The 24351-nt window shown below is 33.9% G+C and overlaps 1 protein-coding gene across 1 annotated transcript; it reads right to left on the bottom strand.

Moving 5' to 3' along the window:
* Positions 1 to 793: 793 nt before the first annotated feature.
* Positions 794 to 21852, bottom strand: LOC115623946 (relaxin receptor 2). The gene is made up of 10 exons (XM_030518508.1): positions 21765 to 21852; positions 17171 to 17420; positions 16017 to 16110; positions 15839 to 15918; positions 15479 to 15763; positions 13552 to 13623; positions 11527 to 11598; positions 2944 to 3015; positions 2415 to 2858; positions 794 to 1604 (listed from the first exon to the last, which is right to left on the bottom strand). The coding sequence occupies exons 1-10, from the start codon at positions 21850 to 21852 to the stop codon at positions 794 to 796; spliced, it is 2268 nt and encodes a 755-aa protein (XP_030374368.1).
* Positions 21853 to 24351: the final 2499 nt, after the last annotated feature.

Below are 24351 nucleotides of genomic sequence, written 5' to 3'. Positions count from 1 at the left end.
CCTAAAGTATGTGAAAAATAACAAATAAAAACAATTCATACATTCTTAAGTACATGGGATTTCAAAAACTAGTAGAGGGTTGTTAAAGAAACTTATTTTTAATTACCATTATTTATAAGAAACTCAACTTTTTTATTCTCAGCATTGGGTATTCCTAATTAGTCTTAAAATAATTAGTTACCTGGAAATTTAATAAAGAAATATAAAAAAAACATTTTGAAAAGCATTATGCCTGTTCAGCCCCAAAAAATAAAGCAAACCTCTCTGTTCTGTGTTCAATATTTAATTCTAAAATATCGGTCTATGTATTTAAAAGCAATATAATAACTTGGGAACAATCGGTTGGAAAATCAACCTTAGTACCCAAAACTTGTTAGTTTATTACAATATTTTGTAATCAAACTTGGTGGTTATTAGTGTTTGATTTAGTGTTTCACTCTAATCTGAAGTTTAATGTTTAATGCCATAGGAACGATCGGTGGAAAAATCATTCTAAGTACCATAAACTTGTTTGATGTATTTAAATATTTTAACTGCATTAATATTTACGTGTCTAGGATTCAAATTAAAATTAGTAGTGATCCCAAAAAAAAACCATTAGCAACAACAATCATTTCACAAATATCACATTTAATGTATTTCACGAATTCAATGTTTTTTGTTTTGTTTTTACAATAACTTACAACAACAACTACACACATACACACATAAATGCATAGATAGTAGTTAGTATGGTGGGTGGACATCCTTCAGCAGGGACTAGTATACCATGTGTAGAGACTGATTTGCAGCCTCAATGGGTGAGCGCGGCGGCCAGCTGCAGGGCTTTGTTGGTGGCATCGTCGGGGTGGGAGGAGCCCGTCGCCGTGCCCGTTGTAGTGGTGGCCATTGCGTTGCCATTGCTTGCCTCGGCTCGACGCCGGGACGTGATCTTCTTCCAGCCGCGCAACAGGATCTGATTGCGATACTTGGGCGTGGTGAAGGTGTAGAGTAGCGGATTAACGGCCGAGTTGAGTGGCAGAATGAAGACGACGAGCCAACCATAAATATCATCCGATATATTATAATTGAAGAACACCCAAATCTTCATGGCTATAATGGGAACCCAGCACAACACATCTGTCAGCACAATGAAGAAGAAGCGCACCGCAAACTCGCAGTCCAGCAGCGAGAGGGGCGTGGCACTGCGCTTCCGAGTCCTCCAAATCGATATCAGCAGCGCCGTATATAGCAACGCAATCATGATCAGCAAAAACAGGTTCACGCCCAGAAAAACAAAGGCCGAGTACTGCCAGCCCAAGGGATACGCCTCGTGTATATGGAGTGGGAAACAAGTGCCTGAATGGGAGCCATAGAAATGTTTTCCCGAGTGCCAGAGCAGCACAGGCGTCACCGCCAGACCCACGCCCGTAAACCAAATGCAGAGCAGCGAGAGACAGATAATGCGCACACTAATGCTCCGATGGCCCTTAAAGGGATCGGCTATGAGCAAAAATCTTTCCAGCGACATAAAGGCCAAGATGAGCATCGAAACTTCCGAGGAGCTAACGGCCAGCGTGCCAATGGCGGTGCATTGCCAGGAGGAGATCCAATCCAGGGCGACTCTGCGAGAAAGAAAATGAAAGACTCAGATATATGTTAGAATTATTTCAGGATGTGTTAAAGAATATGAAAGTTTGGGAAACAATTTCCGGTGTTTTATCTAATATTAAAAGCTTGGGGTGGAAAATGGAAATTGTTGATATCATTTCTTATTAATTTCCTAATATTTGCTGAGGATTACGGAAATAGGGAAATACTTTTCTCTAAACTCATTTTAGAATTGCAAATAATAGTTTTTTTAATTTTATAAAATTCTTGTAACCGTGGAAAGTCCGATGTCTGAATGGCATAAAACATTTTAAAAGGGAATACAAAAGTCTCTTCAAAATCAGATTAGTTCATCAAGTAATGTTAAGATTATAAAAAAACTTTGGTGCCTTTAACAGCTCTTCCCAAAAAGAAACACTCTTTCATTATTTACACATCTACCAGAAATCTTCCGCACGTATAGCCTTTTCTTTTAGCCTTGAAAGCAATTTTTGAAAGAGTTGCAATTCTTGTTGTATTTCTGCGAATAATAGAGTTATTTAATTTTATTAAATTCTTGTAACGGGAATACGAAAGTTTCTTCAAAATCAGATTCAGGTTCATAAAGTAATGTTAAGAATCTGAATAAGGTTACTAAGTTCTGTCTACAATAGCTCTATCCAAAAAGAAGCACTCTTTCATTATTTATTTAAGAATTACAAATCTACCAGAAATCTTCCTCAATTAATAGCTTTTTCGTAGATAATTTTTGAAAGAATTGTAATTATTTTTGTTTCAACTTTTGAATGTTAACTTTTATTCATATTTTACTTTAAAGTACTTACTTGTAGTATTCGTTTCTAAATCGATAGTCCTGCACACCTATGGTTATCAAGTAGAATCCCATTAACATATCTGCCAGTGCCAGATTCCTGATGACCATCGTGACGGCCATATGCTCGTCCCGGTAGATGAAACGACCCCACAACACCATCACATTGCCACTGATGGTAAGCGTGGCCATGATCCAGGCGGAGTAGCGAAGCACGGGCTTGCTGAGCAGATCCTGCAACGAGGATATACCGTCTGAGGAGGGCTTACAATTGCGCACCTGGGGGGAGTGGGAGCAGTAGAAGAAGCGATCGTAGACCACATATTTGAGATTCCTCAACGAGTTGATGGCTCCGAAATCGATGTGGTCGTAACGAATGCCCGTCAGGTTGAGAAAGGACACGTTCAGTGGCTGGAACAGGCTCCGATGTATATGCACAGGCATCTGTGCCAGAGAACTAAGAACAGAACAGCAGAGAAGTGGAGAGGGGAAGTCAGCAGTGTTTGTGGTGGGGAGGTCAATAATTTTCGAGCCTCACTTACAGGGCTTCCAAATGACTGCTGTGTAGAAATGTTTCGCCAGATAATTCCTTAATGGGATTGCCGGCGAGGCGGCTGTAAAACAAAATGCATGCATTTATGTATATATGTTGGCTTTACTCGCTGAGTGTATATTTGTGTGTGTGTGTTGAATGTGACGCGTGTTGTGGCTGTTAAGACGCATACATTGCGTATACGCCGCAGTGTACTTAAGCCTTAAATAATAGACGTTGTCGCTGTTGGCTGATAAAAAGCCAGAGCTTTAAAGTTAAATACAAGTGAGAAATTATTTGTAAAAACGATGAAAGACAAAATGCTCTAAAAATGAAATTTAGAAATATTTCATTAAAAAAATTTCATTTAAGTCAAATTTTGGCAACAAGTGCCTCGATATTGCTAGAACACTATTATTTAATTATTTGGTTTCAAATTGTCAAATAAAAAAACATAAGCGGGTGATCGAAAATTCAATAACCATACTCCATAACACTTATTCAAGAATTATTTCCCTTTGAGGATATTATCCGCAGAAAAAATATATAGTAGTTTCCTTTTAAATCGGTTCTTTTGTATCATAATTTTCCTTCGTGTTTAAATTTATTTTAAACTTGAATAGTTTTTTAAACAAAATTGTTAATTATAATAATTATTTATTTAATTATTATAATTATTTATGACTGTCCCTTTGCTACTTAATAAACTAAGGGAATACATTGATAATTACTATTTAAGACAAACATTTTTATATCATTTAAAAATGTATTTTATTATATTGAGTGAAGTAAACAGAAAGTAGTCGAATTAATAAAAAAAAACTTTGAAGAAAAAATGTTATCCTAAGAAGCTTTAAATATTTAAATGTAGAAACAAAACAACAGAACAGCACACAGAAAGTAGTCGAATTAATAAAAAAAAAACTTTGAAGAAGAAATGTTATCCTAAGAAGCTTTAAATATTTAAATGTAGAAACTAAACAAAAATCCAACAAAAAGGTTGCCGTCTTAAAAAAGAATTTTTTGGTTAAAATGATGTTAAAAAATGTACATTTTTGAAATTTTTATGTGTCTGTTTAAATTTAATATTAAATGTAAACTAATTAATTTTTTTTACTCTTATTTAAATAAAAAAAAATACGTTAAAGCTTTAGTTAATTCTTAGAGTAAAACCAAATACACTTTTTTCTCACACCCCTCTCATTCATTTTTATCACCTGAAGTCTGCACTCTGTTTTAATTGTTACATAAACTAGTTAACAGCTTTACGACTGCATGCCATAATTATAAATATATGTATGTTTATGTGGCAGCTTATGTTGAATGAGTGCGTGTCCTTAAAATATTGCCGTCTGTCCTGGGGCTAAAGTGCTTCAAAAGTCAGACACATACGAGTACAATGCCAGCAGCCAAATACCTTAGACGCCCCACATTTTAAGGCATAATAACGTAAATTCTTATTTAATAGCTGCGAGCATAATATAAATCACTAACCCCAAAGCCATTCCTCCATTTCCGATGCCAAAAAGCAAACGCAAGCCAAGAAGCTGACTTGCAAGTCAGTCAGTCAGTTAGTTAGTTCGCTAGTCAGTCGGTGAGTCAGTGGCAGGAAAAAGCGCATCATTCGTGACACTCCAGGGTTAACAGGGTGGGGAATAGGGGAGGAGGGGGGGGAGGGACAGTGTCTTAAAGATAACTTGCACAATGCTGTGTGAAGTTCGACAGCTGACGATGTTTAGCTAAATGTAATGCAATTCCGTTCGACTACAGTCCCTTGGGCAGTTGCATAAACGTGTATACTCGTGTGTGTGTGTTTATGTGTATGTGTATGTGTGTGTGTGTTGCACATAATGGATATTGCTGCAACCGAAGCACAGTGTGGTCATTTATTTGTAACAAGTTCAAGTTAAGGATTCTTTATAATACAAAATTTAGCTTCAGAGCAAGAGAAGAAACTCCTTAATCGACCCTCACTGGCATTGGAAGCGAAGCAGAATAATAAGTTATCTCTCAAACTTGTTCCCAATTTTTTTTCTAAATATGGTTAGAATAGATTCTCTTCTTCTTCATCCATGAACGTATATTTATTGAAATGTAGGCGGGCGAGATTTACTAATTATTACATTTTATAAATTTTCTAGTGTGTGTCACTTTATCAGAAAATATTTATAAAACAATAGATTATTAAACATGCAGTCCAATTTGATTTAAGCTTAAAGTCTACTACCGAAATAAATTAAATAATTTTAATATAGCAAACACATATAAAAAACTTATTTTTAATTTTATTTATTCAACAACAAATAGAAAATCCAAGAAATAGAGAACTTAAAGCAAACAAAATTGAAAACTCCGTTAAAAGCATAATTATATTTAATATTTTTTAACGACTCGATGTGGGAATTTTATTTGCCAACCGGCCAGTGGCTGGAGAGCCTTTTTGTTACTTGAAGGAATTAAAATAATAATAATTATTATTTATTAAAATAAAAATAATAATAATGAAGGAATTAAAATTAAAATAATAAAAACAGCAACCTTACATAAATACATTTTAATTAAATGAAAATACTTAAATAATGAGCAATGCGAATATAATTTAAAAACTAAAAAGTGGAAAATCCCGATGGGGGAAGTTTATACGCCAGTCCGACAAGCTATGCCCCAATTGGAAGCTAGGGGCTAACAACAAATAAAAGGTTTTATAGTCGTCGAGGATTGTATAAAGCGAAGATCTTCAAATTTATAAAATAAACCAAAGAGCTTTTCATTAATTAAAGAAAAGAATGAATTGTAGTTTGTTTAAAAAGAAACTTCCTCTGTCGTCAAAGATTAAAAAATACAATTGAATATTGACCTACAATTCTGCATTCACCTGCTTAAATGAATGATTATTAAAATTATATAACTCTTGCCACTGTGCCACATTGTGCTTTGTGGCCATTGCTTGCACTTGTCTGGTCAATCAATGCAAGCGCCAACTGCCATCAGACACTAAACGTGCTTTTATAGTTTGACGCACACAAAGACAAGGCGCTTCCCTCTCTCTGGGCAGCCATCATCCCATCCCATCCCATCCCATCCTCCCATCCTTCTTGCTCTTGCCAGTTGTGGGTAATTGCTCTGAGCTATAAAGTTGCTCTACTGTGGCTATGACGCTGGGATATTTTATATATAATGCTCAAGCTGTTGGCTGCGTCACATAAAATAAATATTAGCTTTGGCCGCACTCCGGGTTGACAAAAATTAACATAAATTATTGCTAATAATATGTTCAAAAAATGTTGCTTCTCCCCTCAAACGCCATGTCAAACAATTTCATGGAACTTAATTTCATTTAATTATACATAAACAGGCTTTTGTTGTGCGGTTGAGGCCCTTTCGGGTTGGATCCTAGGCCCAGGCATAAACATGGCATTTAATAACTGAATAAATGTCGAGAGATGCCCCCTCCCCGGCCAATTAACATAATTCTTTTGGCAATGTATGGCAACAAGTTGTATGCCCAAGTAATGCCAATTGCTCATGCAAGCGCACACAATCACACACACACGCACACACACACTTAAAGGCAAACACGAGCGGCCACAGTCTAGCGTGCGCACAAAAGTAGGCAACATAATGCGTCAGCAGCAATACACATTTAATAACTGGCGCTTATAATTGAGTTAGTGTGAGTGTACTTGTGTGTGCGTGCGTGTGTGTGTGCGTGTACGTGCAGTGAAAGTAACAAACAACACAATGCAAGCAGCGGTATTAAAATTTCAATTGAAATGGCACGTCCATCGTGAATCCTTTGGGCAATGCCATGCGGCCATGCGGCCATGTGGCGCTTTATTGGCATCCCCTTTTCGCAATTGCTGGCCGTAATTAATGGTAATGTTTGGTCCAGTGCTGGGCCAACTTTAATACTAAAAGCTACTTAAAGCCCGCTCGGACAATTGTTTGGTAAGCATATGCATGCCGAACTCGACCAGAAATCAAATTAGTACAAGGATATTTTTTTATAGCACCAAGAAGACGTACAGACAACGAAAAATCAAATCAGCAGATTTGTAGACAGCAAGAAAAGGAAGACAAACTCGTGCTGGCACGCACGCTCACACACACATACACATAGAATCTTACGCACGCACGCACGCACACATGAATCGCATTTAGATGCGTCCTCGTAACTCAAAGATACTAAAGTTTTGCCGGTCCAGTTCAGCGCCAACAAATTTTGCGGGTCAAGCGCCACAAAAGTCAATCATATTATACACGCATGTACCTTCTTCTAACGAGCATCCATCCGCCATCTACACTGTGTGACGCCATTTGCAACGCCACAACAATCAACTGGCAAGAAATTGCCACAAATTGTCGAACTAAAAATAAATGCCTTGAACGAAGTCAACTGATTGTAATTTAAAATTGCAGCGCAGCACCCTACCGCGTTAGAAGGCAGCTTTTTAAATTTGAGGAACTAATGTAAATAATGTTAAGCCGACTTTCAAAATTCAAAACTAAATAGTTGTAAACTTTTACAGAATTTTAAGTTCTTTTACAAATTTTACAAAGTAGAATAAAGTCGATTGATTGTAATTTAAAATAGCAGCGCTCTTCTCTACTTCCTTCAAAGGCAATATTATTAATTTATAGAAACTAATATAAGTAATATAAATAGTTATTGTTATATAGGACCCTTTACAGAATTCGAAGTATTTTTACAAATTTTACAAAGTAGAATAAAGTCGATTGATTGTAATTTAAAATGGCAGCGCTCTTCTCTACATCCTTAAAAGGCAGCTTTTTAATTTTGAGAAACTAATATAAATAATATGAAGTCGACTTTCTAAATTAATAAACTAAATAGTTATAATTATATGGCAACTTTTACAGAATTTTAAGTAAATTTACAAATTGTACAAAACTAAATGAAGTCAATTGATTGTAATTTAAAATAACAGCGCTCTTCTCTACTTAAAAGGCAGCATTTTATACCCTGTAAAGGGTTAAAAGGGCTTGCTCGACTGTAGCGTTCTCTATTGTTTTCTTTTAAAGTTGACATTTGTTTATTTGTGTTCTGAATTACGTTTTTAATTTAATCTGAAGGTAGTAAAGATTTCTTTTTCAAAATGGTTGAGTATTTTTATTAAATTAATTAAAATAAATTAATTTATGGATACTACGGAATTCTTTTTTAAAGAATTTGAGAATTATTTAAAAAAAAACGTAATATATTTTTTTAAAAAATAAGTCTCCAGATGGGCGATTAAATTGTTAATACTTCTGGGCCTACATGTGTCCCAATTTTGATATAACTCTTAATTTGTTGTTAATCTTCAAACATTATATGAATCGTAAACATTTGCTTTCAAAATTATTTACATATATACAATTTCACATATATACAATTTATTAAACTAGTTTTCTAAAATTATTTAGTTTAGAATCTGTTGTTTGTTCTTTGTTAACTTAGGTAAATTATTTCTTGTTACACTTGCGAATTGTTATTCGGATTGCGCTACACTTTAAGTTTTTTTATGTAAACTCAACGGAATTTAAAAGCAATTTAAACAAGCAATTATTTATTAACATTCTCGGGAATGCCAATTGAATGTGAGTGTATAAAAGGTGCTGGCTTGGCAACATAAAAGCTGCTGCTTTTCCGTTTAATATATTTTAGCTGATGCTACATGCTGTTAAAAAATTCACAACACGCTTGAAACGCATTATTTGCATGTGTACACACACACTCACACATACACATATACATGCATATATATATGTATATGTGAGCCGTCAACCCATCCACCTTGGACAGAACTGGGCAGCCCAGAGGGCACATCATCAACAGGCGATGGCAGCGGCAGGCATTATTTTCGCTTTCAAAGGCAAAAGGATTCCACATGGCCAAGAGAACGAGCAACGACTTTTGGGCTAATGAAGCAATGTTTAGTGCGACCCGCACCCGAAGACAGACATTTCAATAAACTCCTTCATTATGGCCTGGCCAGGACAAGACAGCTTTTTGAGCAACTCAGCTAAGTCAGCTCAGTCAGCCAGTCAGTCAGTCAGTCAGTCAGCAAGTCAACCAGTCAGGCAGTCAGAATCAGTTGAGTTCTAGTCATCAGTTCATCAGCTTAACTAAGGAGCTTCGGTTTGGCGAAATTGTTTTCACATAAAATACAAATTTATTTGCATTTTTATTTGGTCATAATAATGTATGTTTATTTGTGTGTTTGCTGTTCGTTGTCGTGGTGTTGGTGTTGGTGTTTGAGCGCCTCGAGGCGTAAAGGTTCGTGGAAAAAGTCAAAGCGCAGACATTGTCCCAAAAGAGATACAAATACACATATATATATGTATATTTGTTTACTCACACACTATACTATACATATTAACAGACTATATTGTGAGCAAAATCGTTGGCCAATTTGGTCAAGTAACGGCACACGAATTGTGTTTGTGTCTGCGTCTTGTTATCAGCATTGATATGCTGATGTATTTGTGTAGTAGTTCTTCTTTTTTCCTTGCGATTCATTTCTTTTAGTCGCTTTTTTTCCTTCACTGGCTAGTGTGCAAATTTATTAACGCCACAGCTTGATGCTAAGTTGACTTCTGGCTGTCTTTGGTGCTATAGCAATTTGTTATGATTGACGCTGGCCTTTGTAGTATTTATTGTATATTGAATTGCAATATATATGCTAAGCTTTGAACTGAGACTGTTTTTTTTCTTGGCCGCATGAACTCGCGCAAATTAGTCAACAGACAGGCAATGTGTTGGTTGGGGTCACAAAAAGTAGTTCATTCTATAAATAGAACTTATTTATTGTTTAGAGACAGCACTGAATAAAATTTAGAACATTGTTGTGCAGATGGAAACATTATTTGAAAAGAAAGTCATTCGTTTTTAGGCAAGGAAATTAAAATTGATTTTTTAATTAAAATAATATCTAACATCTGGTAGCCTTCTTTTTTCTACGTAATAAAAAATAAAAAATGTTGGTTGTTTATTTATGTTTGTTTATAGTTAGTTTTCCATAATATTTAGTACTTCTATTGTTTTTCTTTTAAATAAAAAATTTATTTGTTTATTTATGTTTGTTTATAGTTAGTTGTCCATAATAGTTAGTATTCCTTTTACTTTTATTTTAAAGCTTTTTTGAAATAATTATTTATTAATTTTTATGGCAAGCCTGAACATTTTGTTTATACATATATTTAAACTTTCATTAAAGATGAATAAAAGACCATCCTAATTGCATAAAGCTTGCTTGCTTTTTGAAAGGGAATTTATAAACACGTTATGATTGTCACTAAATGGATTTCTGCGTTTACTAAATGTACTCGCTTTGATGACACTACCTGCCTGAATTCTCCTTTTAATTAATTTCGCCATAAATTTTAAAATAGAAAAGACTTTAAGCTGAAAACACCGAACTCCTAAAAGTATGCACTAAATTTGAATAATTTCAAACAAACCACAAACTTTTTATTTGTAAACAAAAGGTGTTTCAAAATATTATATTTTTCTGCGAGAATTTAAAATATGTTAACAAAATAAATAAACAATCGAAATATCTCAGTTTTGTAAATATTTGTATTTGCTTATTTTTTTTTGCTATGCTCTAATTAAATTTCGATTTAATCACAAACTTTTTTATTTGTAAACAAGAGGAGTATAGAAATATTACTGTTTTCTGTTAGATTTTTAAACCCATAAATAAATAAATAAATAAACAATTGAAATATCTCAGTTTTGTGAATAATTGTATTTATTTTTTTCCTATGCTTTAATTAAATTTCAATTTAATCACAAAACTTTTTATTTGTAAACAAGAGGAGTTTTCTGCGAGAATTTAAAATACGTTAAAAAAATAAATAAACAATTGATATATCTGTTTTGTGAATAATTGCATTTATTCGTTTTATTATTTATTATTTTCACTGAAGATTATGTTTAACGTTTGACACAAATAAGCGTTACTAAAAATATAAATTTTACTCGTTTACACATTTGCGATGTCTTCTGCGGCACGTTAAATGCATTTGCACAAATTTTATGGACCTGTTTCGATCATTTTATGACTACAGGGTATACACATATAACTAATAAGTATGCTTACGCCTCAAAGTTCACACACCAACACAGAGATTGCCAGTCCATCGCAGTTATTAACATTTTTATGAGCCCAATGCGAGCCCCCGCAGCATTTCTCGCTTATTGATTTCTATTCACATAACTTTTGCTTTTATTGGGCTGTCCACGATTGCTCGTTTTTTAATGTTCATGCTGTAGTATTATTTATTATTTCAATGTCCAAGTTGTTATTTGCTATGTTATGTTTTCTCTTTATTTGTTGCCGGCCCAAGTTTTCAACTTGAATGTTATTCTCGTATACGTAATTACGCATTAATGAATTAAAATTAATGACACTTATTTTGAATAACAAAAACGGCAGCGACAGAAAAACACTGAAATGAAAACAACTCCAGCAACTAAGGGCTCTGACTTTTGGCCTCATGTGTAGACGCATTTGCAATGCTAATTGTTGTAGTGTTAGACTTGTGTGTGGGTCGGTCAGTTCATAGTTTCATAGTTCATACTTACATATCACGTATATTTCCCAGACCCCAAAAGGCGCGCGCATGTATGTGCGTGATGAGATTTTGTTGCAGGTCGCTGGAAAAGTGCAAGAATTAAAGAAATCAATATAATAGGTATGGGAATTTAAGAGAAAGAGAAGGAAATGGAAATTAGTTAAAATAGAAATAAAAGGAATTAAATTTGAAATATGTATTTATTATATTTTTATGTCAACTGTGACTTCAGACTGTCGACATAAGAAAACCTTAAAAAAGTTGTGAAAAAGCTAGGAAAGCCTAAGTAGGTGAAATCTAAAAAAATTACAAAATGATGTAAAAAATCTTATATTTAAAATTAAATAATATAATTTTATGCAGGAAAAAAATCAAAAGATACTGTGAGTTAACACTTCAAAATTATAAAGTATATCCAGAAAATATCTAGTAAAGAAAAGCACTTTGATAAAATAGCTGTAACAAAGCATGCTAGCATGGCCTAGTATATAGATTTATCGAAATTGTTTAGAACTAATTTACCATTCAGGCTTTAAGGCTTTAATTATTGATTTGTTATGCAGTTAATTTTTATCTTTTAATGTCATTTATACTTTTATTTCAACAGTTGAAAAAAAACTACATTTATGATAGGAAATAAATATATTACTAATTTTTGTAAATGACAAAAACTGAATATTTAAAAAGAGATGAAATCTGCACTGCCACACTCTATTATAGCTACGATATCATAAGCTATATACCAAGCACTACTATATATAACATAATACATATGTATATTAATTGAGGCACTGTCCTGTTTAAAATAAAAAATATCATCAGCATTAAAGGATTCTCCAAGCCTCTATTCATAATGATGTGAATTTACCAATCTGCTAAGCAATTGATATATTTTTGTTAAGATTTAATTTAGAAATAAAGTTGTATTCCTGTTTTTATTATATATTTGTGCTATTCCTGCATAACTGTAGAATATAAATTGATTGTAGAGCACTTGTTTACTAATTTAGCCTTCAGAGACACAAACATATGCCTAAAGCGAGATTAAATCTCTGCCAGCAGCTAAGAGGGCTGCCTAATTTCCATCAGTAATTTGGCACACACTGATTTATTTACACCTACACAAACATATGTAAGCACACACACACACACACAAGGATAGACACAGACAGAGAGGCACAGAGAGCCACGTAATGGCGAGACCTATTGACTTATATTGTCAGGCATTGATGCATGAATTAATGATTATAGAAGCGAGGCACAGCAAGTGCTGCGTCCTGCCTGATAAATGCCGACAAATTGTCTGCAGCTATTTGGCAATTTAATACCAAAGGAGGTGTGTGCTTATGTGTGTGTGGGTGTGTGGGCGATTTGCATACTTAGCCGACACACCTTTTTGGGAATCCCAGCAAAGTAGTCGCAGCATTTTTATATTTATTTAGCATATGGTGTGTGCGTGTGTTAACAATTTATTTGTTTCTCATAAAGGACAATTTATGTTTATTGGCGCATAAATTTGATTTAGCCAGGTGTCATGTCAACCAAAATGATGTCTTTAACATAACATAGCTACGATGTACGTATGTATGTACTTTAAGGCGTGCACTACGTGGGGGGAGGCTATGAAAAGAAAACAAATGTCCCTCCACAACATTGTCATTAAATGCTTCGGCAGACAAAATGTGTACTAACCCATATAAATCTTGTTACAACGCCGCACGCCGATTTGCGCAAAATGATAGCTGCAGAGAGACAAAAAAAAAAGAAAAAAAAAAAAAGAAAAAATGGAGGAACAAGAACAGAGCAGACATGCAGCGAAGAGTAAAAATTACGCATACGCACCATAAACCCTAAGTACAACATATTTCAATAGACTTTTCGACACTTTTGCTTTGTGTGTTTGTGTGCAGGCGAAAGTTAAAAATAAAGCAAAGCTAAGTTAAACAGCCAAGTGTAATAGTCTCTTAGGAAGTTGGCAAATTGGTGAGTTCTTGTGAAGGGGGAGTAAAAATATATACTTTCTGCTCGTACTTACAGCAAATGTAAATTATCCAATTGTGCGAAAGTTTGCTCGCCAATGTATTCGATCCTATTAAAATCCAAATAACTGTGAAGTAAATGGAATATTTATGTATGAAATGCGGTCACAATAACAACAACAACAACAACAATAGGCCTTAGCATCTGTTTATGCTCAGTCTCTGTGTTTAAGCCATAGCTTTTGCATGCTTGTGTGGCCAACTGATATACGTTTGTCGATCCAGTCAGTCAGATAAAACCGAGAACACTGCGCCTATAAACACAGAGCTATACAGTTTACTTAATAGACTAGCATATTTTTTTTACTGCATAAGAAGGGACCACACCTTATGTCAGCCAATTGCTTTGTGGGTGGATATCGGACTGTTTATCTACAAGTTTATTTAACCCTTTAAGAGGACTTCAGAAATGGAAAGGAACAATCAAAGCTGTCAAGGTTTTCGACTCGAGATAAACTCTGCAATAAGGATATGTGATTTAGATGAAACTCGCTAGCAAATATTTAGTTTCAAAGGGCTTTTAAAATTAGGAAGTTAGCACAAAATCGATCGATATTTTCGAAGACTAATAGTAAGACTTTTTAACTCGAGCGATTTAACTGAAACTCCCAAACAAATATTGTTTAAATAGGCTTTTAAAATTAGGAAGTTAGTACAAAATCGATCGATATTTTCGAAGACTAATAGTAAGACTTTTTAACTCGAGCGATTTAACTGAAACTCCCAAACAAATATTGTTTAAATAGGCTTTTAAAATTAGGAAGTTAGTACAAAATCGATCGATATTTTCGAAGACTAATAGTAAGACTTTTTAACTCGAGCGATTTAATTGAAACTCCCAAACAAATATTGCTTAAAAAGGCTTTTAAAATTAGGAAGTTAGCACAAAATCGATCGATATTTTCGACGACTAATAGTAAGACTTTTTGACTCGAGCGATTTAACTGAAACTCCCAAACAAATATTGCTTAAAAAGGCTTTTAAAATAAAGAAGTTAGCATAAAATCGATCGATATTTTCGAAGACTAATAGTAAGACTTTTTAACTCGAGCGATTTAATTGAAACTCCCAAACAAATATTGTTTAAATAGGCTTTTAAAATAAAGAAGTTAGCACAAAATCGATCGATATTTTCGACGACTAATAGTAAGACTTTTTAACTCGAGCGATTTAACTGAAACTCCCAAACAAATATTGCTTAAATAGGCTTTTAAAATAAAGAAGTTAGCACAAAATCGATCGATATTTTCGACGACTAATAGTAAGACTTTTTAACTCGAGCGATTTAACTGAAACTCCCAAACAAATATTGTTTAAATAGGCTTTTAAAATAAAGAAGTTAGCACAAAATCGATCGATATTTTCGACGACTAATAGTAAGACTATTTAATTCGAACTGCAGAATATATTTTATTCTTGTATAGAATAAATGTAATACTCGACTTTGGTTCAATAGGTTTTAAAGCAAAGAACTTATGGCAGAATCTATTGACAGTTCTAATGACAGTATGTCATAACAGTATAGCAATAATTTTTTGTTCAAATACAAGCAGAGTTTATAAACTTTAATCCTTAGTTGTGAAGGCAGAAATAAATTAGTTCTAATTTCTTTAAACTACTACTCCAGCTGTCTTAATACATTCAAAAACAATTGTTTAACTTGCATTTCCATTTAAATGCCCTACACGCTCCAGCTTAAATGCTATTACCTTTGCTACAAGCTTGCCTTTACAGCAAAAGGGTTTTCCCTATATATGTGCCATATGTGTATGTTTATGAAAAGAAATTGGGGGAGTGGGGAGAATATTTACGCTTCAATAGCTCGCCAATATTGCACACCTTTCGTCCAAGTCCGATTGCGAAATACTTGTAGTACACTTTTTTTTAATCTAACAAAGAGCTGTCCCTTTCCCCCAGACTTACATTTCATAGAGGGACCGCATTTTGGGCAAATGCTCGTTGTGCAGCGCCAGACGATTGTGACTCAGCACCAACCACTCCAGTCGCGGCATCAGAGCCAAATGCTCCATGGGGAAGTAGTGCAGTTGATTGGAGAGAAGGAAGAGCCATTGCAGGGAGTGGAGGCCGCTGAAGAGACCGTGTGGCAGATAGCTGATATTATTGAAGCTGACCTCGAGCCGTTCCAGGTGCGGCAGCCCACTGAAGCTGCCCAGCGGCAACCGTGATATGTTGTTGTATTTAAGTGTGCTGTGTGGTTGGGTGTAGATGGTTCAGATAATTGGAGATATGACAAATATTATATATATACAAGTATTAACTCACAGCTTCTGCAGACGCGTCAGATTGGCAAAGACGTGTTCGCGCAGCGTCAAATTATTGCGTATGATGATGAGATTGGTTACCTAAACACACACACACATATATATAGTATGCCATAATGGATACGGATTGGTTAATTGCTATAGATTTGTATAGTCATCTCGTCATCTATAACACCTACCTCGGCGCTGATGCGTGGCCAGCGACGCAGCTTGGCGTAGCGTCCGCAGTAGAGAATGCTGCGCTGACCGCATTGGCAATTCTTCGGATATGTGCTAATTTCTGTAGAATAGAAAATACATAGCCAGTTTATAGTACATTGAATTGGGGAAATATTAATTTCTTTTTTAACAGCTAACTGCAATAGCTGCGATATCCTGTTTACGGCCAGGAACGTCGAGCTTCTCAAAATAGCTTTCAACTGCAGGCTCCACCTCTGCATTATGTGAAAATTTCTTCTTAAGGAGCCACTTTTTTCAAGTTTCCAATTTCAAAAAGGAAGTACTTGTAGTTCAAAGGGAATTTTTATTTTAATTCATGACCAGCAATGAAATGATGTTGTAAAGAACTAAGGCTTTCTTTTTGACTGAATGCGACTGCCTATTCTTGATTTCCTCACTCCTTTTCTTTTGGCAAGTAGTTCCACATAGCCCTAAAAAAACTGACATCATTTCTTTGCCTGCAGTTGGAACAATCTTGGTCTTCTATGGAGCCAATTCTTCCTCTTCAGTCCAACCTATGACCTATGCGTCTTCCATGGCTTTGAATCGCAACAAAAACTGGGCTTAATTAGGTAATTTTATTTTAATTTTTGGTAGAGTCTTCAAACTCTCAACCATAAGATGCTGTTTATAATTTTTATATATTTTCCTCCTATGTCGACAGTCAATGTCTGTTGATATAAATAAATAAATAAGGCGTTACTAAAACGACAATTCCCAGTCGATGTAAAATTGAAATATATTCTATTTTGACTTCTCAAAAAAGTTTTCAAATTCTAAGTTTCCCTTACACTGTAAAAAAGTTGCTGTTTCAAAAGGTAGAGCCATACACTTTATTTGAATGTTAAGAAGAAAATTGTAAACTATGCATAGCCTGAAACTATATTTTTTGTGAAAAGTCACACTTTTTTCAATAAATCGTGTATAAATTTCAGCGAGGAATTTATTTTATTTATTGTGAGTTTATTGACATTATTGTGTTCAATACTTACCACAAAGCATGCTCTGATTTCTCATACGTTGTGATGTATTGGTGGTTGTTGTTGTTGTTACTGTTGTCCCGCCTGCAGCTGTTGTTGTTGTTGTTGTGGCTATAGTCGTCAGCTCGGGCGACAGATTGGCGGTTATATTGGAGTCGAGCGAAGGCTTAAATATGGTGAGCAGCCCCTGCTGTTGTTGCTTTTGCTTTTCAATCGCATTACGAACTATTTTATCGGCAATCTCTTTGCTGCCATAAAGCAATCCACACTCGACAGGATGCTCATCGCTGCCATCCTGGCAGTCGGGCCGATTATCGCACATTTGACGCTGCGGCACGCACATCGTCCCATTGTCGCAGGCGAAGCTGCCCGACGGGCAGGGTCCTTTAATGAATGAATGAATCAAATAAATGTACCAACAATATTGCTTGTGAACTGCTTTTGTGGAAACCCCCGCCACTGTGTTCAAAAAAACAAAACAAAAAACAATTGACAAAGTTTTTGATTGTTTTCTGTTTGCCATTCGTGGCCTTAGTTAACAGCAATATTGTCTAGTTTCAAATTACACATAACAATAAAAATAAATGAAAACACTGAACAACTTTTTCGCTGCTAATTGTCATAAAAATCGGAACGCATTGGCGCTTCTTTTTTATGTTTTGTTGCCAGTTCTGGTTCGAATTTTAATTGCTCCAATGCAAGGTTGGCGTCAACCAACCAATTCGCACTTATTGTTAGTGGAATTGCCAAAGCACTCTTCTCAATTCGTCGCCAGTAAATTAGCATGATGAGCTCTTTTTTTATGCGCACAATTTATATGTCAAAGAAAATGAAAGTGTTCGGGCCAGCATACATCTCTTGAGCGCATTGCGTCATAACTCAAGGTTTTAGTTCTTTTCAGATGCGATGAATTTATTTAAATGCGTATGTTTATTATATATGTACATTATTATTATATATATTACACTGACAGAAAAGAGTCGCATCGTCTCGGTGTTTGCACTTTCTGGTATTCAGAAATTTGACAACCAATCCCATTTGTTTCTATTAATTATATTTTATAATTATATTATTTTTGTTAGTTATGTTTCCCCTTTATTTATTTATTTATTTCATTTATTAATTTATATATTTTGTAATTTTCTTTATTTTTTACATACATTTCTTTTTATTTATTTCATTTTCTGTGTTTCATGTGTTATTTATTAAACTTTAAACAATTGATTTTTTTTAATAAAATGAAAATGTATAAATAATTTATTTTAGATGGAAAATAAAAAAAAAAATTTATATATAACCAATTTTTTATATTTTGTTACATTATTTACATTCATTTCGCTATTTAAATTAATTAAAATGGAATTTGGAATTAATGTTAAAAAATATGATGAAAAAGTTTGAATTTTGTAAAAGATGTTTTAAAAATATATACTTGTATACATTCAAAAATTCATCAATAATTATATAAATAATTAAATAAATAAGTTTGAACAAAAATGTAAATTTCAATTCAAATTTTAATCACTTGTGTGAGATTTGTGGAGGACTAATAATAATGGAATATTATCTCTTTCAATAAATAAAATCAAAATAAGATTCGCAAAATATTATAACATAAATATGTATTCTTAAGTAAAAATACATACATTCAAGTCGTTAACATTTGATTGTAAACTGATTTAAGTTGACCGGCAAATGGAAGGGTAGGATTATTTCTATTTTAAAAATAAAATTCAAAGTTTCAAATGACAACACTTGAAAACAACTTTCCATTTACAAATCGTAAAAATGCAAAGTAATTCCTTCCACATTTCATAGTACGAAGCGATATCGTAAAAAGCAAACTTGGGCTCACAAATCAATTGGCAAACTCGTATTCATTTACATATTTCCAGCACTGCCTGTTTATTTTGGTATTTGACATTTATCTCGCTATTATTTGACATTTGTCTCGCTTCCTACATTAATTCCCTTATTGATTTGCAATATATTTGGTGCCGAGCATAAAACTTTTTCCCATTCTCGCTCGAAAATGTCATCCTTCGCTTTTTTAAGGCATTTAAATGTTAGCATGACACATAAATCAATCTCTCTCTCTCTCTCTCTCTCTCTCTCTCTCTCTCTCTCTCTTTTACTTTAATCACACAATTTCAATAAAAATTAATAACTATGCCATAAATCAGAATCATTATCAGGGTTTTTAAACTAATTATTTGATAATATTTTTTCACATTCATTTAAAATTTTATTTAAGCTAAAAATAATATCAGTCTCAATGACATAAATCAGAATCTTTATCAGGCTTTTTAATCCAATTATTTGATAATATTTTTTCACAGTCATTTAACATTTTATTTAAACTAAAAATAATGTAAAAAAATATTTAAAAAAAACCCGGTTATTTTTGTTGATTTTTATGTTCCATCTAAGCCTACCTTTTAGTAGAAGGTGTGCAAAAGTTTTTAATTTCCGAAGGAGAGCAAAAAGATTGAGGTTTGATAATATTTCTTCATTTTCATTTAAAATTTTATTTAAATTAAAATATGAAAAACCGGTTTGTGTTTTAATGTTGTTTTTAATGTTCCCTCTAAGCATACCTTTTAGTAGAAGGTGTACAATAGTTTTTAATGTACGAAAGAGAGCAAAAAGATTGCGGTCTGATAATCATTTTTCACATTCATTTAAAATTTTATTAAAACTAAAAATAATGTAATAAAATATGAAAAACCTGGTATTTAATTTGTATATGTTGTATATAGTTTTTAATTTACAAAAGAGAGAGGATCATCAAAAAGATTGCGGTCTAACCATAATTGGCAAGGCTGGAAGCGGCAGAGCACTCCGGTACGCTATCCCACTACTGCATACCACGGGAACTCTTGGCTGCTGGTTTTCACCCCTGGCCCGGTTCATCCCTCCTTAGCCAACCTGAATGACATGGACTCCTCCACGGCACCCATATTGATGGCAAGCTTAGTGCGGACGTTCCGTCAACATGATCTGGTCCGCTACACAGATAACCCCGGCCTCAGACCATCCCACAATCAGACCTCACAGAAGCGCGATTACAGAAGATGCCAACCTTCCAGTCGATATATCGCCAGCAATACGTCACTCATTTGCCACTCCACTACAGACACTTAACACCCATTTATCGACGCACTGCACTATCGATTTTATGATCCATTATTCCCGCGCTGGCGCTCTAAAGTATGCAAAATATTTTGCTAATCGACCGATATTTTTGGCTCCCATTATATTTGAAGTTTTCGGTCGAATTTTTCTATTTATATATAAATATTTATTTATTTATTTCATTGACAAGCAATGCAGTCGATGTAAAAGAAAAAAATATATACATAAAAAACATCAATACAATAGAGAACTTAAACTAAATAAAACTAAAGAAATAAAAAAGCCTATATAAATGTATTTTATTTTATTATTTCTAATCGGTAGAATATCTTACAATATTTACAAAAAAATGCTAAGGTCTAAAAATAAATTTAAAAATACTGACGAAATACTAGTTAGAAATGATTTAACACTTGTATTCGTATATCCTTAACTTGAAAGCCTTTCAAATAATTGGGTATTAACTTAATCCGTTTTGTTTACAATTTCTACAATTGGCAAAGAGTATTGAAATTCTGAATAATATGTTGTTACATTTTGCGCATTTTTCTAACGCTCTGCATAATTTGAAATTCGGCGATTTACATAAACAATTCAATTCGAAACATTGTTGCAACCAAACTGCAGAAACTAGAGATATTCTTAAACGCTGATTTAATGCGAATTGTATTCGAATAAATGTACAATCAAGAAATTTAAAAGTCTCAAATGAATAGATTGCTGGCAAGTCGTTGAATTGAAATGAAAACTTGCATATTAAATTGAAAATGTTAAATGAAAGCTAGCTAAGGTGCTTTGCTTATTCATAAATATAATTAAATATGATTAGGTTGCTAACTTTTGTCACATTTCCCCAGCACTGGCTGTGTCTTAAGTAGGCTTTGTCTTAACTGGCAAATCATAAAAGTTAATTAGCTGCGCGAGAAACTCTCATTGTTTTGCTAATCACTTCTGCTTTACGCACAATAAATTGTTCTTCATTTTGATTAAACTTGACGCTAGTTCTAGCTTGAGCGGTTTATTAGCTACTGAAAAAAAAAAAGAATACAGAACTCTTTTTTTGTGATATTTTCTGTTATTTTAGTTGCAGCTTCTCTGTCAGCAATTGAGCTTTCCATTCACCACAGGATATTGCGCCATTTTCTTAGAAACTATTGGACAGAGAGCTCTTAGTAACTTCCTGCTTTCATGCTTTTAAATTGTTATCTTTTACGAATGATAGAAGAGTTGACAGGTAAGGGAAATTTTGTTTTGACACGAGACGACGATGCTATTGAGCTCTGGCTCACAAAATTTCCTTTAAGAGTTTTAAATATGTTTGCCCTTCATACACGTGTTTCCTTCTTGTTTTTATGATTAATTGCATTTTCTTCATTACCCTTTAAAACTTAAAGTTTAAATCAAACAAATAACAAAATATATGTATGTTTCTCCAGATTATGGCTCTTTATGAACTGGAATATTTAAACAATTCGGTGGCAATTGAGCTGGCATCTTCAAAGAGCGAAGTAAAATGCAAAAAAAATCGCACATTCTGTCGCAACACTATATGTTCAAAAGGAACAAAAAAGGACAATTATGCTGCTTACTCACCCAAACTCAAGTAGAATATGAGACCTGCGAGGAGCATTACAATGGTCAGCATCGCGACGCCGACAGCTATGCTGCGACCATAAACCATTTTGGTCAACGGTGGGTTGTTGAACTAATGCTGATTGATCGGCGATGTCGGGGTATTAATCTCAGTCACAGGAAAGTGCGCTTCCGCATCGCTTAGCATTGTTTGGCGAATGCAACAACAATGGCATTAAGTTGGTCGACTTCATTATCATTACCAATATAATCAGCGTCGTCATCATCATTATCATAGTCTGGTGGGCATTAAGATTAAACACATCCGATGACGTATTGGGATTATCAAATTTCAACTACAAGTAGAACAAAGTCGCGAATTTTCTCACTTCATTAAGTCTATCACTCGCTGAATCGCCACAGCAGCAAAATTCAATTTGAAATTTTCTTGATATTTTCCACATGGACACGTTTATTTAGATTCTTTCCCCAGCACATTATTTTTTTCGTTGACACTTTCGTTTTGTTGCTTGCACATTTGGCTCACGATTTGCATAATTTCAGTTGCGCTGAAGTACAGAAATTGATTTTCCTTCTTCTTGTGTCCTTAAATATGTTGCATCATTGTCTAGTGGCGGTTAATTCTTGGAATTAAAAACTACTAAGAAACCATTTTGCTATTTTTAATTGCTTGTTAATTTACCTGTGAATATTCTTCTATACTATTAAATCGCAGATCCAACAAAATTATAACAACAGTATCTCATTCAGCTCAGGAAATCGTTGGTAATAAAATCAGGAGGAAAAATATTTATTTAGATTCTTCTTTCCATAGAAAAACAGTGAAAATTATTTATAAAATATGCAAAATAAATTTGATATAAATAAAACCAAATATAAATGGACACAAAGTAAACTAAAAGCTATAATGATCTCATGATTCCAATATATATTTGTAAATGAATTTTACAATTTTCAGCTCTTCTAATTTTTCAGTTAATTCTTTTATAAAGCTTATTTACATAAAATATGAAAATATATATATTTGATAAATTATTTATTTTAAATAAAACAAATGGGTTATGCACAAATTTTAATAAAAACGATACGGAGAAATACAATATTTTCATTTCATAGCACCCGAACAAATGAATAAATATAAACTGAATTATAATTAATAAAAAATATTCTTTAAAATGTACTGAAAATCATCTAAAAATTGGCAATTCTTCAAATTTTTGAGGTATAAAAATTGAAAATTTCAACAAAACAAATTTAAAATCATCTAAAATTTAGAAACATTGTTTTAAAAGTGAACTAAACTGCATGTTTATTCTTAGATCTGTACAATTCTTTTCCTGTTCATAAATAAATTTGTTTGACAGTGAACATTCTAAACAATAATTAATTAGAAGGAAAAAATAAGAGAGTATTGAGAGAGCTGACCAAAAAACCTAAATGTTAGAGAAACACATTTTGAGGCATTAAGTGTAGAAATAACATCTAAAATAATTGAGAAATAGAGCCGCTATTTATAGCAAAGATTTGAAGCATAAAAAAACTATGTAAAGAATAAAATATGATTAACAAAATTTAAACAAGAAATGTGTAACGAATGTAACATAATTAAACGCTTAAATAACCCTTTAATTAAAATATACAACAAAATGGGCAGGAAAATTGTAGATTTTGGTGGAAAAGAGAGCATAACTTTATAATTACTCTCGAACTGCCCTCGTATTTGATAAACTGCAAAATAAAAATGCAATATGTGACTAGCATTTTTCAACAGGCACTTGGTGTTAATTTTCCTGCCAACACGCGTATTCCTCTTTCACTTCGCCGCCTGCTATTCTATTCCACTTTTACTTCTTTTTTTTTTGGTTTTGGTTTATGTGGTCGCAATTTGTTGGCGTCTTTTACGATATTTTGTTGATTAAATTTCGCTTAATTAGCGCTTGCGGGCAAGTAGCGCATAATTTAAGAAAACGATGCTGTTGTTTTTGTTGTCCTTGGCCAAATACGAAGACGTGCTAGCCATATTATCGATGAGCAGCAACAAGAACCGACCAAGAGAAAGGTCGGTCAAGCAATTTCCTGAGAAATCATAATTTCCGCAAAAGGTCGCCCACACATTGTCTTGCATCCCATATCCACACACATATCCCATGCTAAACGCAAACGAGGCTCATTATCACAATTGAACAGCATTTGGTGTCGTAAAAAAGAAGAGCGAAGAAAGACGCGTCACGCACTTGTTCCTTTTGTAGCCGGCCGGTCGGTTGGCCGGCCACTTCACTGCCACTTTTTGTTGCTGTTCTTACTGCTGTTGATTATTCTTGTTGACCAAGCAAGCACTAAGCAGTAAGCAGCAGCAAAAAGCACATTTACAGATTGTGTCAAAGCGATAGTGAGCCAAAGGTTCAGGCCACAAACCATTCAGCTGTGCAAAATGCTTGCAACGCGCACCAAAGTATGCTATGCCCGGCGACGCGTTTAAAAACGCGCCCAAAACGCGCGCACGCCAAACGCTCTCTCTGTGCGAACAGACAGACACAAAACTTCTTAACGCTTTCACGAACAGCGAACAACTGAAACAAACGACAGC

Source organism: Scaptodrosophila lebanonensis, unplaced genomic scaffold, assembly GCF_003285725.1.
Source record: "Scaptodrosophila lebanonensis strain 11010-0011.00,11010-0021.00 unplaced genomic scaffold, SlebRS2 tig00000053-arrow-pilon, whole genome shotgun sequence".
NCBI classification, from domain to species: Eukaryota; Metazoa; Arthropoda; class Insecta; order Diptera; family Drosophilidae; genus Scaptodrosophila; species Scaptodrosophila lebanonensis.
This window is presented reverse-complemented; position numbering and strand designations above follow the sequence as displayed.